The following is a 14,572-nucleotide window of genomic DNA, read 5'->3' on the forward strand; positions in this document are numbered from 1 at the left end:
CATGCCTGTAGTCCCAGCTACTTAGGAGGCTGAGGCAGTAGGATCGCTTGAGCCCAGGAGTGTGAGGTTGCTGTGAGCTAGGCTGATACCATGGCACTCAATCTAGCCCGGGCAACAAAGTGAGACTCTGTCTCAGAAAAAAAAAAAAAAATCTTTATTCCATCCCTATACAGTACACCCTCTGTATCTGTGGGTTCCATATTCGTGGATTCAACTGCTGATTGAAAACATTTGAGGGGGAGAAAAAGTGTATGTGCTAAACATGTAGAGACGTTTTTCTTGTAATTATTCCCTGAACAATATTATCTACATATTAGTCGAATTTACATTGCATTAGATATTAGAAATAATCTAGAGATGATTTAAAGTATACGGGAGAATACTCGTAGGTTATATGCAAATACTACACCAATTTATATAAGGGACTTGAGCATCGTGGACTTTGGTATCCACAGGGAGTCCCAGAACCAATTACCCATGGATACCGAGGAACAACTTTACTGGAAAGACATAATTCTAGTTTGATTGTTATTTTCTCTTAGTGCTTTTTTCTAGCTTCTATTGCTATTGGAAAGTCAGCCATCAGTTTAATGATTTTTCTTTTTTTGAGACAGGGTCTCGCCCTATTGCCCTGGCTAGAGTGCGGTGGCATCATTACAGCTCACTGCAACCTCACACCCCTGGGCTCATGGGATCCTCCTGTCTCTCAGCCTCCCGAGTAGCTGGGATGTGCGCCACCACGCCTAGTTAATTTTTTCTATTTTTTTTAGTAGGGGTCTCACTCTTGCTCAGGCTGGTCTTGAACTCCTGACCTCAAGCAATCCTCCCACCTTGGCCTCCCAGAGTACTAGGATTACAGGTGTGAGCCACCGTGCCCGCCTAATCATTGGGGATAATCTGCCTTTTTTCTCTGTCTGCTTTAGGTCTCTTTCTTTGGTGATATGCAGATTTACAACAGTGTGTCTAGGTGTGGATTTCTTTCTGTTTATCCTGCTTCAGTCAATGAATACATTTCACCAATTTGGGAAAACTTGTGGTATTCTCTCTTTGAATATTGCCTTGTCCCCTTTCAGGCTGCCCTTTTATTCTGGAACTTTTTCATGTTAGCCTTCATAACTTTGAACCCCTCCTTATAGCTTTACATTTTCACTTGATCTCTGTGCTGCTGAGGTTGGAATAATTTCTTCTGATCTGTCTTCTAGTTAGTTTACCATTCTCTATTCAATCATTGTCATTCTGTTGTTTAACCTATAGACTGGATTTTTAAATTTCAATTATTTTGTCTTTACATTCTAAAGTTACATTTGATTCTTTTTCAAAATTTGATTGGTCTGTTTTGATAGTCTCTTGTTTCCCATACTTTCACTACCTCTTTTTATTTCTCTAAATATATTAAACTTTATATTCTCTGTATGATATTTCCAGTATCCAAAGTCTGCAGGTCCATTCTCCAGGTCGTGATTTCTACTGAGTTCGAGGTGGCTGGTTTTCTTACTGAGGTGGTGACGTGTAATTGTCAGCTCACTAATTATTTGAAAGTTGTGTTTAAAAGGCCTTCCTCCTGGGAACGTGTGTGTTTGCCTCTGCTGGTCATCTGGTGCCAGCGCAGACCCAGGGCCACAACTACCTTTATCTGGGGGTTTTCGGGCCTCAGTGACGCTATGAGGCCCAGCAGCAGACACCCTCCTGTGCTGGCCTGTGGGTGTCAGCTTCCAGGGGAGAGTCTTCTCCCGCCTCAGGCAGAACAGGCAGTCTCCTTCTGTGGGGCAGGTTTGAGTTTTGATTTTTACTGTAAGTTTAGTCCACTGGGAATATTGCCCTTGAGGTCCCAGGTTCATGTGTGTGTGGTGGGGGTGGAAGGTTCCCTCCCACCCTGTCTGACCCCAGGCTTTTCACACTCCTCTGCCCTAAATGTGCACTGTCCATTCAAACCCAGGCATCAGGAGATCAGGAGACGTCCTCCACTGTAGATTTGGGCTTTCTTACAGTTTCTGGCCTCTGTTTGTTTTCCTTGCTTTATTTGCAGGTCATCCATGCTTAAAATATTTTTTATTTCTATACTTCACTCAGCATTTTTAGATGTTCCACACTGAGAAGAAGTTCTCTGTTTCTCTGCACATCTAGCCAGCAGTATGCCAAAAATAGAAGAGTTGAATGCTGTTTTTATATGTTAGGATGGTTATATTGTTTTTGCCATTAATCTGTTAACTTTGTGAGTTATAATACCATATTTCCTAGTGTTATCCTTGAGTTCTCAGGATAAACCCAACTTGTTCCTAATATATTATCGCTTTCTTTTTTTGCAAATACATTGCTGGGCTTGATTTGCAGTTCTTTCATTTAGAATCTTTGCATATCTGTGCATGAATGAGATTATTTTATACATTTTTCATATATTCTAGTTTGTGTAATCAAAATTATACTATTCTCATAAAATGGGATGACGGATATTTGCTTTCAGCATTTTTAAGATATTCCATTATCTTTTGCTGAAGGGAATCTACTTTCAATCTGAATGTCATTCTTTTCTCTTTGGTATCTTTTAAGATTTTCCTCTTTGTCTTTGCTGTTCCATCTCACATGAATGTTGTCAAAGTTCATTTGTTTATTTTTTTATTTTTATTTCTTATTTGGAAATTGATGTGTTGCTTCAAACTATGGGCTCATAATGCCTCCAATTTTGGAAAAATTCTCAGCCATTATTTCTTTACCTATTGCCATTTACTCATCTCTTTATTCTCTCCTTCTGGGATTTCTACCAGCATATCTTAGAACTTTTCATTCTATCCTCCATGTCTCTTAACTTTTTCATAGTGTTCCTTTCTTTATCTTTCTGTGCTGTACTCTGGGTTATTTTCCCAGATCCATTTTCCAAGTCACTGATCTTCTCTTCAGCTATGTCCAGTCTATTGTTAAGCCATCCATTGAGTTTTTCATTTCTACAATTGCTTTTGTTATTTCCAGAATATCTATTTAGTTCTTTCTCAAATCTGACTTTTAAAAAATAATTTTCTGTTCTTGCCTTAGAGATTCTGTTCCTTCATTTATTTCTTTGATGATTTTAGACATACTTATGTTACTGTATCATTCAGTCTGTCCTTTTTTTCTGTAGTTCATGACAGTGAAATCTTCCATGACTGTCGTGCCCATTTGGCTCTTCTGGTTTGTAAGTTTTAGGGTTTTTTCTGGTTTTAGTTTGTAAGGGAGCCCCTTGTGCCCCTCTGGGGCAGATTTGCATTTGCCTGTGCTGGGGCCTCCTGAGTTGCCATGGCCATCAGCTGCTTTTTCTGTGAATTTTTATTGTAAGTTTAGTCCACTGGAAATACTGCCCTTGAGGTCCCAGGTTCATGTGTGTGTGGTGGGGGTGGAAGGTTGCCTCCCACCCTGTCTGACCCCAGGCTTTTCACACTCCTCTGCCCTAAATGTGCTTAGGGTCTCTGCCCCTTGTGGGTGGTTTGAATTCTGTGTGGATATGTGATTCTGATTTTTTTATGGGGTACTTTCTCACACATAGCCCTGGACAAGTAGATGGCTTCCCAGTAGCTCCCTTAGGTGGATGGAGTTTTCCTAGTCCCGATCTCACAGGCTGGACACAGCCTTATGGCTCCTGGTTTCATGCAGGCCACTCGGCCCCACTCACCCTCACATGGACATGAAAGCCCAGCCCCTAAGGCCTGTATCCCTTTCCAGCAATTCTCTGGGCCACTTGCCTTCTACTATAACTCTTAACTGGACTGGTGTTTTCTCTTCAATTCTCATATCTGGAATCTTTCTTTTGCGCTCACTTAAATACATGTGGGGGAATAAGGTTTTGGGGTTAAATTTTATCTGGCATTTCTGTGTTTCAGGTGAGGGCAGGACATCCCCAGAGCAGCCTCCCCTGTGTACCAGGGGCCTAGCCCTGAGAATGCCCTTGTTTATGCCTCCTCCCCCATCACCCTTCCCTACCCTGCCCATGTACCCAGTGCCATGTGACCTCACACCGGGCCCAGAAGCACCAGAGGCCTGGCTTGCTATTGCTTTCCCTTCCCACCAGGCTCCTTTGCTGTTTGTTGGACCCTTGTAAGACCCATGTCCATTTCCTGGGGCCAGAGGCCATGATGCTGTGCTCACACACTCTCCCTTTCCTAGGCTCGGGGGCCCCGGTCCCTGCCCCTGACCTCTTAATGCAGATCAAGCAGGAGAGTGAGCTCCAGCTGCAGGAGCAGCAGGCTCTGGGCGTGGAGGCATGGGCAGCCGGGCAGCCAGATATCGGGGAAGAGCCCTGGGGCCTCAGCCAGCTGGACTCCGGAGCAGGAGACATCTCCACGGACACTACCTCTGGTGAGTGGCTGAGATGGGATCAGACACAAGGAACGAGTTGTCCCTGTGGGCAGAGACGGGGAGAGCTCCAGGAACATGTGGGGTACCATGGGCTCTCAAAACTTCTGGTCTGACTAGTTTAGAAGTTTTCCCCACCTTGAGGCATGGGCTGCACCAAAGGACACCTTGCAGCCCCTCTGAGGTCAGTGATGCTATTCCTGGGCTTTTCTCTGGCCCAGGTACCAGTGACCCCCTTCATCAACCACACGGCTTCTCTTTGTGCCCCCAGCAGTGGGTATTGAAGTCCCAGTGGTTGCCGTATTCAGGAGACGCTGTGCGAGATGAGTTGGTGAGGTCTGAGCTTCCCAGCGCTTCAGAGAAGAGGCAAAAGACACTGGGTTCAGAAAGGCTGAGTCCTTATCATCACTCAGAAAAGTCCCTGATGGGGATCTCAGGGCTTCGCCTGCTCCCCTCACCCATAGTTTGCTTCTGCTTCTGCCCCCTCGCCCCCACTTCCTCCCCTAATCCTCAGACTCCACTCTCTCCTCCTTGCAGGCGTCCATTCGAACTTCTCAACCACCATCCCACCCACCTCCTGGCAGGCGGATCTCCCTCCCCACCATCCTTCGTCAGCATGCTCGGACGGGACCCTGAAGCTCAACACCGCAGCCTCCACAGAAGGTACAGGGGTGCAGTGAGGGCGAGGGGAGGGCCAATGCCTGCCTGGGGGTTACGTCAGCCCAGGCGCCCCATTTTTATTGGGGAACTGCCCTGACCTTCCACCCAACAGGCGTTAGGATGCATGTGATCTTACGATTCCTCATCCATCCTGTTCTTTATCTCCTTCCCAAGTCTTAGGCTTGAACAGCCTTTCTTGAGGATGTCCATGTTTCAGTCGGTCCTTTGGCAAACAGTGTTAACCAGTCTATTCTGATATGCTGATGTCTTGAAGGATACACCTGCTCCCCAGACTCAAGCAACCCATGGCCTCTCCGGCATGGAAGAAAACAAAATCGAACCAGAACCACTTCTTAGATGCTGGTCCTTCCAGAGACAGGTGTCTGAAGGCCAAAATTCAGAAGAACAACTACCACATTTATCTGTTAGTTTTCTGTTTACTTAGTTTTGAAGGCCAGTCATCTGTTACCTTAAGTAATTTCTGTGATTTTAGCACCCCTAAAATTGCACTAAGATTCCTCCTTTAAATAAGTTAAGATACCACATTCCCACAGTTGGTGTGTGGCAGAGCTGTGGCACTCCCAGGTCCAGCTAACCCCAAGGCCCCGCTTTGCACCTTGGGCACAAGCCACCAGCGGTCAGAATTCCCTTCCTCAGGTACCTTCATGGTTAGCCTTAACAGCCAAAGTAAAAGTCACTTGGGGAGCGGGTATGATTGGTGCTTTTCCTGGACCAAGGTGCCAGAACACCAGTAGGGGGATGCTCTGCTCAGCTGCCCGGGGCGCAGGGTTGGCAGGGATGCTAAGGGGCCTAAGCAGCTGTGGAGCGGCCAGATGAGAGTAGCAGATTGGCAGCTCTCTCGCAGGTGAGAAACAGAATGATCTCCGTCTTTCTGTCTTTCTCAGCAGATGTAAAAATTGTGATAAAAACAGAAGTCCAGGAAGAGGAGGTGGTGGCCACACCCGTGCATCCTACTGACCTAGAGGCTCACGGGACCCTGTTTGGACCAGGCCAAGCCACACGGTTTTTCCCTAGTCCTGTCCAGGAAGGCGCCTGGGAGAGCCAGGGCAGTTCCTTCCCCAGCCAGGACCCTGTGCTGGGGCTGCGAGAGCCCGCCCGGCCTGAGAGGGACATGGGTGAGCTCAGCCCTGCCGTGGCCCAGGAGGAGACCCCTCCCGGGGAATGGCTCTTCGGCGGGGTCCGGTGGGGCTGGAATTTTCGGTGTAAACCGCCAGTGGGCCTAAACCCAAGGACTGGGCCTGAGGGGCTCCCCTATTCCTCCCCAGACAACGGCGAGGCTGTCCTGGACCCCAGCCAGGCCGCAAGGCCCTTCAACGATCCCTGTAAATACCCTGGCCGGACCAAAGGCTTTGGCCACAAGCCGGGGCTGAAGAAGCACCCGGCAGGGTCCTCGGGGGGCCGCCCCTTCACCTGCGCCACGTGCGGGAAGAGCTTCCAGCTGCAGGTCAGCCTGAGCGCGCACCAGCGCAGCTGCGGGCTGCCCGACGGCGCGGGCCCCGGGGCAGGGGCGGCGGGTGGCAGCACGCGGGACGGCAGCGCCCTGCGGTGCGGGGAGTGCGGCCGCTGCTTCACGCGCCCCGCGCACCTCATCCGCCACCGCATGCTGCACACGGGAGAGCGGCCCTTCCCCTGCACCGAGTGCGAGAAGCGCTTCACCGAGCGCTCCAAGCTCATCGACCACTACCGAACGCACACGGGCGTGCGGCCCTTCACCTGCACCGTGTGCGGCAAGAGCTTCATCCGCAAGGATCACCTCCGCAAGCACCAGCGCAACCACGCGGCGGGGGCCAAGGCGCCGGCCCGCGGCCCCCAGCTGCCGCCGCTGCCTGCCGGCCCCCCGGACCCCTTCAAGAGCCCCGCCTCCAAAGGACCCTTGGCCTCCACAGACCTGGTGACCGACTGGACTTGTGGTCTCAGTGTGCTGGGACCCACTGATGGCGGGGACCTGTGAGCGCCCCAGCCCCGCAGCCACGCAGCCACGCGTGTAAAAAGCCCGTTCTCAGACGGCAGCGTGGCCTTGGGCGCTCAGAGGCGGAAACGGAGACTGGGAACCAAATTTCCAAGTTGCTGAACTGATCACTGGAAAAAGAGAAACTGTCAAACAATGCGGCTTCCACCTCTAAACAAAGTAGAATTCTCTGATTGTGAAATACGAGCACCGTAGAATTTTAAGTAATTTAATTGCAAACCTGTTTTTGTTCTTTTTTTTCAATTCTTGAGGAAAAAGCTGGAAAGTAGTAGTAGTGCCAGTTTAAATTTTGTAGCGCACTTTTGGTTTTCAGGGCGTGCGTTTCTGTTGCCGTGTCTGACCGAGTCTGATCGTGAATGTGTTGGAAGGTTGGCCAGCTGGGGTGCCCCCGCCCCACTGACCCCTGGGGATGGGGTCCTGCCAACCACTCAGTCCGGTGGGAGGTGCGCTGGGACCCTGCGATGTCCAAGCGGGCCGATCTGGGCCTGGAGCGCCAAGCCCTGGGCAGTGAGGCCACCCAGTGCCCGGGAACCCACCTCAGTGCAGCAGGAAAGACCGTCTGGGAGCAGCAGTTACACTCCCCAGCTTGCCTCCATCTGAAAAGGCTCCCCCAGAAGTGCTGGCCCCAACTTTTCCCTATTTCGGGCCACCTGCAGTCCCTCTCCAAAGGGAACTTGGTAGTGTCCCCTGCTGTGTGACTCCTGGGCCTCGTGAGGGAGGGTTGTCAGAAACCGTAGTGTTCGGTCTGGAGAGGTGAAGAAACCGAGGCTCAGGGAGTTGAACCCTCAAACATCTAGTAACCCGCAGAGCCAGAGCGAAGCCCGGCCTGCCCACCCCACCTGGGGCTGCTTCCTGCTCCCACAAGACGCCTCTGTTTCCTGTTCCCTCTGCGTAGCGTTTTCTTATTTTCAAAACACTTCCACATCGCATCTCGTGTGATCATTACTCAGACTTTGGGAAGCAGCAGGACAGGGATTTCTTCTGAGAGATGAGGAAATAAACTGCTCCAAGGGGACACGGCTTCTCACTGCGGGTACGCAGTGGCGTGTCAGGAGTTGGGAAGAGCCCAGGTGAGACACAGCTCATTCTCCTGGAACATCAGTTTGGGGAGAAAAGGTTTCCATTTTTGTCCTCTTAAAAGATTTGGCCCACAGCGACCTAAGTCAAATCATCAGGCCTCAAAAGAACTTGGCTTGTAGCAGCTGCTTCTGTGGACCAGCCTTCTGGGTGTGCGTGCTTGGTCGTCCGTTGGGCATTCCAGAAAGCACAGCCCCAGAGGCTCGGTGCCAGACAGCGGCCTGTTCATCCGTGCGTCTAATATCTTAAAGGTGGGCCCAGATGTCTTGATTCTGCCACAGTGCTGTCCCGACCACCCAAATATCCATTCCCGTTTTGTTGAAGCAGCCACTGGTCCTCTTGCCCAAAATGGGCAACTTGTCTCCCCGGCAGACGGGGAGGCCACGGCTGCTGTTCGTTCAGCTCCCTCATGCATACTTCTATTAGGCAATAGACTAGTTAAGAAAATTGTTTCTATGTACTGTATATTTTGTACCTGTTTACACTTCTAATATTGATATAACTGATATTTTGAAAAACAAATAAACAGAAAACATCCTGTTAAAATAAAACCTAACCAGCACCAAGCGGTTTGGTGGGTCCCATTCTTAGACCTGCGTCTTTGTGGCTGATGCCTGTGGACACATCCTCCACAGGACAGTCTGGGCAGCTCCCTCACTCCCTCCTGCACTCGGCCGCCTTGGACACGGAGCGGTGACCATCCTGGAGAAGTAGGAATGGAAGATTCCAGAGAAGTTTGACTTTGTGGAGATAAACTGTCTTGTAGGGAGAATCAAAACACATCAGATCACTTTGCAACGGAATATAAACATGGTTTATATCATGGTTTTATATAATTCAAGATGATATATACGAAGATAGGAAGGTCTGGGAGAAGAATCGCAGAATATCAGAAAAATGGATGTCGGATGTTCTCTCCTTGCATCTTTTCTTGGCTGGGCAGTAGGTGAGGAAAGGATGGGTGACCTGTGACCCAGGTCTCAGGAGCAAAATCCGTCTGATGGTGGTTGAGCCAGACTAACACCCACATTCCCACCAGGCAGAGTTAAAAAATATTAACATTTTATCTCATGTTTTCAGTCCTTCTCATTTTGGTTATAATCTTTTTAGGAAAATGAAAATGTATAATCCACCTTAATTTTTGCCATGGAGGGCGTGGGAGTGGGACATGGAGAAGGGCCGGGTGTGGATCTCCCCCCGCGAGGGGTGACAGCACACTCCTCCCCCGCCCTGACCTCTCTGCTGCACTTCTTATCCACCGTCCCCGGGGGACGTGTCTCCAGCTTGGAAGCCAAGCAGGGCGGCCTCTGGCGTTTGCCAGCTCAGGACACCTCTCTTTACTCCACCCCTTTCTGTGCTCTCTTGCACCCTCACCTCTCTCTCACCCACACACTCTGCACACAGGAATCTTGAATGTCATGGCCAGAACCCCCAACCATGGTCCCCTAAATGGAGGATGCTTTGGTGCCACTCACCGTGGGGAGGAGCGGGTGTGGGCAGGGGAGTTAACATTCTGCTTCAGAAGTTCAGAGGAGATTCCCAGTCATTAGGGAAACCAGATAAGAACCATAGAGTGAGGGGCTGCTGCTACCCCATAGACTTCGCAGGAACCCTGCTCCACCCCTGCCCTGCAGCATCCTGCAGAGGCAAAGTACGGGGGTCCCTTCCCATGTCATCTCTAGTTGCCAATGCAACAAATTACCGCAAATTTAGTGGCTGAAACCTACACAAATTTATCTTAGAGTTTTGGAGATCAGAAGTCTAAAATGAGCATTCTGGAGCTAAAATCAAGGTGTCAGCAGGGCTGCATTCCTTCTAGAGCTTCCAGGGAAAATCCATTTCCTCCTCGCCTTTTCCAACTTATAAGGCCACCTGCATTCTTTGGCTTGTGGCCCCTTCCTCCAAAAGGAATCCCTCCAACCTCTGCTTCCACCCCTTTTTCGACTTTGACCTTCTTGCCGTCCTTTCATAAAGAGCCGTGGGATTACACTGGGCCCACCCAGGTAAGTCAGGATAATCTCTCCCTTTCAAGATCCTAACCTAACCACATCTGGGAAGTCCCTTTTGGTATGTAAAGTAACATAGTCACGGGTTCTGGGGACTCGGATGTGGACATCTTTGGGGCACCGTTATTCAGCCTACTACCCAAATCTCAGGGCGACCCTTATCACTTCTCTGAGGCCAGGCCAAGTGCTGCCTGGGACACTCACATATGTTCTGACACCAAGATAGTGACAAAATGAGAACATTTGAGGCTCATCGTTCCCAGCCATCCCTCCATCCCAACCTCCCTCCGTTACCCTTCAGAAGATGCTCATCCGCTGGCTGCTGCCTCTTGACATCTTTTTTACCTTCATCTTTTGACAATTTTGTTCTCTTGTTCCCAATGCTTTTGATGATGGCCCCATGCCTTCTGACTCTTTCCGTTGTTGAGTAGCAACACTACATCGTTGTCACATTCACAGATGGGAGACAAGATGGGTCAAGCGGCACCTTCACCATTTCAACAGCGTCAGGATCTCTGGAGATGTCCCGGCCCCTTGTAACTTTCTTCCATTTCTCCATCATTTGTCAGTCATCTTTCCACACTGTCGAAGATTTGCTGGAGGCCTTCTGGGGCTCAGGTCTGTGACTCCTACCCCCATCGTGCCCCAATCTGTCCCTCATGCTGACCCAGTATGACCTTTCTAACTGGGAAATCCAGTCACTGTTGCTCCCCGGTTTAAAGTTCTCCAGTGATCCCCCAACATCTGCTGGTTAAAATCCAAAGTTTAGCAGAGCACTTCCAGCCCCTCATGAGGCGGCTCCTTCCTCCCTCTCATCTCCTGCTCCTCCTCTTGCATCTTGCCCCCTAGATGAGCAGACTACTGCCAGCCGCTCCCTGGGCACCATGCTGTTCCATGTGTTTACACGTGCTGTTCCCACTGCATACCATGTCCTCCCTGCCCTCGCCCCTGGGTCACCTGCCTTCCCCTCAGGTCCAGGCTCAAAGCATCACCCAGCCTCCCCGATCTCTGTAGGTGGAACTGATGCCTTTCCTGTTTTTCCCTTGCACCCTGCCCAGACTCATCTGTCTTATTAGTGTTAGACATCTATCTCCCTTATCTTGCACATGTGTGTAAAAGTTGTCTGTTTAAAGACGAGGCAATAGACTTAGAAATCATAAGGAGGCCTTTATTCTTGACAGCTAGAAAGTGAAGTTCCTGATTTTGGTATAATTTGTCAAGTTTCTTTTAACGCAGACTGTTGTACAATTTATACCTGATCATTTAGAAATAATTAAAAGCACAGTTTAGGCATGAAATATATACACTTAAATAATTTTTGTTTTATAAAAATTTTCATCAAAAAGCAATAAATGCAAAAATTGCAGAGTATATGACCTGAACACACTATGGATATAAATATCTGGAAATTCCAGATAGGATCTAATAAACACAGTTTTAAATATTGAGCTAAGATAGAATGAAATCAAAGGAAACCTTAATGTGCCCAAAATGAGGGTAAAACTGTACACTCAAACCGTAAACATGTAAGTCACTGCTGTGCCTCCCCACGGTGGGGCGAGGAGAAGGACATGCAGGCACTGGGCCCACGGAGGGGAAAACTGACACCGCCACATGGAGCCCCTTGCAGGCCTCATCTTCAGGAAATAGGTGGTTCAGAAAAAAATGCATCCCAGCACCAAAAGATGATGCATGAGTTGGATCCTCTGGGAAGCAGACGCTGAAACCAAGTTTGAAGTCCGTTACTGGGGGATAATGCCAGTGGAAAATAAAAGGGGAGGAAGCAGGATTTTGCAGGAAGTCTCAGGCCACATGGAGGTCCAATACCCATGAAACTAAAGACGCACAAAAGCAGGACACAGAAACAGAACCAAGCAGGAGGCAGTTCTGACAAAGTTCCAAGCCAAGCTGACAAGTGCCTCTAGAACAAATATTGCCCATTAGAGGAGTCCTGTGTTGGGCAGAAATGGCCAGGTTCTAGGACCCCACGTACTGTCTTTGGCTGGGGCTGCCCAAAAAGAGCATGAAAACCAAGGCATTTCCACAAGGTGTTCACGGCTGGAGCTGTCAGTTAATGGTGCTCCTTGTAGCTGAATGGTAAGTTCTTGGATGAGAAGATGTGCGCAGCATAGCTCCGGGCTGCCACACATAGCAGAAATCTGGGCTCTGGGTGATGGCAGTGGAGGGGGTGATACCTTCTTTGAGAATTCAAAACCACAGGTCGTACCTCATGAAAGTTTGGGATTCAAATTGACATTATCCACTGAACTGATAAATTGACATAAAAATTGGACCTAGCCTATGAGAGCACTCAAGGTTCCTGGCCGAAGCAAACTCAAAAACAGGAGGAACCATCCCACAATTCAGACCACGAGCCCTGCTCAAGTGTAAACTCAAAATCACGCATTGCCAAATCCACGAGGAAAAATCCACTGTTAGTGAGAACACAAACAGCGGGATTAAAGCCCAAGAACTTGAATTTATGTAAAGATAATCCAAAAGAGACTATAACATGAGTATTTTTATAATGTGTAAAAGTAATAGAGGGTAGAAAATGGAAGAAGCAGCATGAAGAAAGCATGATAAATAAAAACCACCAAACCCTAAGAAAAATCAACATGCTATGAAAAAAACGTAACATTTGAAAAAGAAACCAACAGAATTTCTAGAAATGAAATATACGGTCACTAAAATTAAAAAAATGGACTAGTCTAGCAGGACTAGATGCAGCTTAAAAGAATTAGTTAAATCAAAGATAGATAATAAAAGTACCTAGAATAAAGGACAGAGAGAAAACAATGGACGGAAACATGTCAAAACATAGACTAGGAAAACTTACCATACATCTACCCAGTCAGATGTTCTCATCTAGAAAGACAGTATTAGGAAATTAGGAGGAAAATATTTTTTAAAAGCATGGCTAACAATTTTTAAAAATTGATCAAAGACATAAATCCTGAAATTTAAGAGGCATAAGTCCTGAGTAAATAAGTAAAGGAAAAGCCACATGTAAAAATATTATGATAAAACTATAGGAGCCAAAAACAAAGGGGAAATCCTAAAGGCAACTAGAGAGGAAAAAAAAAAAGCCAGATTGGCATCAAAGGAAAACTATTAGATTGACAATAGATTCTTTCACGATTAAATAAATAAATAAATAAATAAAGCCAGAGGTCAGAAGACAATGGACTAACACCTACAAAGTGGTTAGGGAAAATAACTGCCAACCTAAATTTTATACCATGATCAACTATCATACAAGAGCAAAACCAAAAAGGATGCTTTCAGAAAATAAAAATTGAGATATTTCATTTATACACACTCACTGAAAAAAACTACTAAGGACTATCTTCTGGAAAGAAGAAACTTGAACGCAGGAGGAGAACCCAGTAGGAGAAGGATGTAAGAAGAAACAATGATGAGAAAAAAAAATCAGTAAACATGGGTAAATCTTTACCTGCACTGACTTTATAAAACGATAATAAAGATGAATTTGGGAGATACAAGACAAAATGGAACTAAAATACTAGTGAACAATAATATGTAAAAAGAATGAAGTATGATTTAAATGAAAGCATTCTATGGTCCTTGTGATTTCAAGAGAAGGGCAGAGATATTAATTACATTTAGACTTTGTGAGTCAAACATACATGTTTAAAATGTTCGTTAAAACCGCTGAAAGAATAGAAGTGCAATGGTTTCTAGCAGAGGGAGAAAGGTTGAATAGAGAAAACTTGATTAATCTAATAGAAGGCAGGGAAAGGGGGAAAGAAGCAAAGAAAAGATCACAAAATTAAATGGTAGAAAAACCAAATATATCTATATTCACTATAAAGAAAATAAACTCTCTAGTTGAAAACAAATTGTCAGATTATAAAATACAACAAAAATCCAGGAGTATTAATTCATTGGAAAATAGACAAAAAATCGTTTTGCTTTCTCCAATAACTACCCCGTAATTGTGCTACATCAACCTTTCTTTATTCACCAGCTATTGTTATACCACATGACATCTTGTCAAAATTCCAGTGCTATAATTCATCACTTTGCATTATCACGAAAGTCTCATTCCAGTCTCAGTCTGAACCATATTTGAGCTTCGATGTGCAACTCAATCCAGAACTTACGTCCCCTCGACTCCAGCTCAGGCCAGATCTTCCCACACTTCCTTCACCCAGACTCAAGCCTAGGCTTTCACAAGCCTGGCTTTTGGCTTTGAGAGTTCAAAAGGGAGGTAGAGAGATGTGCCCATGCCTGTTGATGGAGCACCTTGGTTCAGCTTGGTTGCACCTGTGACTGCAGCCACTCTGGTATGGTGGTATCCAGGTGAGTGGGGCAGTGCCCGGCGTCACCCTGCCCCTCTGACCCTGAGACTCACTCCCAGAGAGGGGCTGGGAATTGTTGCTCCTCACTCTTTGTCAGGCGTAGGCATCCCATCCTGTGGCCTGTGGCTGTGCGGGCAGCCTGAGGGTCCCTGCCCCTTCCTCCCTCACCACTGTGCTCCTTGGCAAGGAGGCAA

At 47.4% G+C, this 14,572-nt stretch overlaps 1 protein-coding gene across 4 annotated transcripts in view; it reads left to right on the top strand.

The window, feature by feature from the left end:
• The window catches only part of ZNF746 (zinc finger protein 746), a 30,477-nt gene extending 22,045 nt beyond the window's left edge, over positions 1–8,432 (top strand). For 2 of the 4 annotated variants that reach the window (XM_012662164.1, XM_012662165.1), the window contains exons 5-7: positions 4,132–4,323; positions 4,858–4,983; positions 5,886–8,432. In XM_012662164.1, coding sequence (XP_012517618.1) covers positions 4,132–4,323; positions 4,858–4,983; positions 5,886–6,952 — 1,385 coding nt within the window. In that variant the 3' untranslated portion in view covers positions 6,953–8,432. The remainder of the gene's footprint in view (positions 1–4,131; positions 4,324–4,857; positions 4,984–5,885) is intronic. The other 2 variants (XM_012662168.1, XM_012662166.1) reach the window with 2 other exon arrangements.
• Positions 8,433–14,572: the final 6,140 nt, after the last annotated feature.

Source organism: Propithecus coquereli, unplaced genomic scaffold (genome assembly GCF_000956105.1).
Source record: "Propithecus coquereli isolate 6110/MARCELLA unplaced genomic scaffold, Pcoq_1.0 Scaffold75, whole genome shotgun sequence".
Taxonomy (NCBI): domain Eukaryota; kingdom Metazoa; phylum Chordata; class Mammalia; order Primates; family Indriidae; genus Propithecus; species Propithecus coquereli.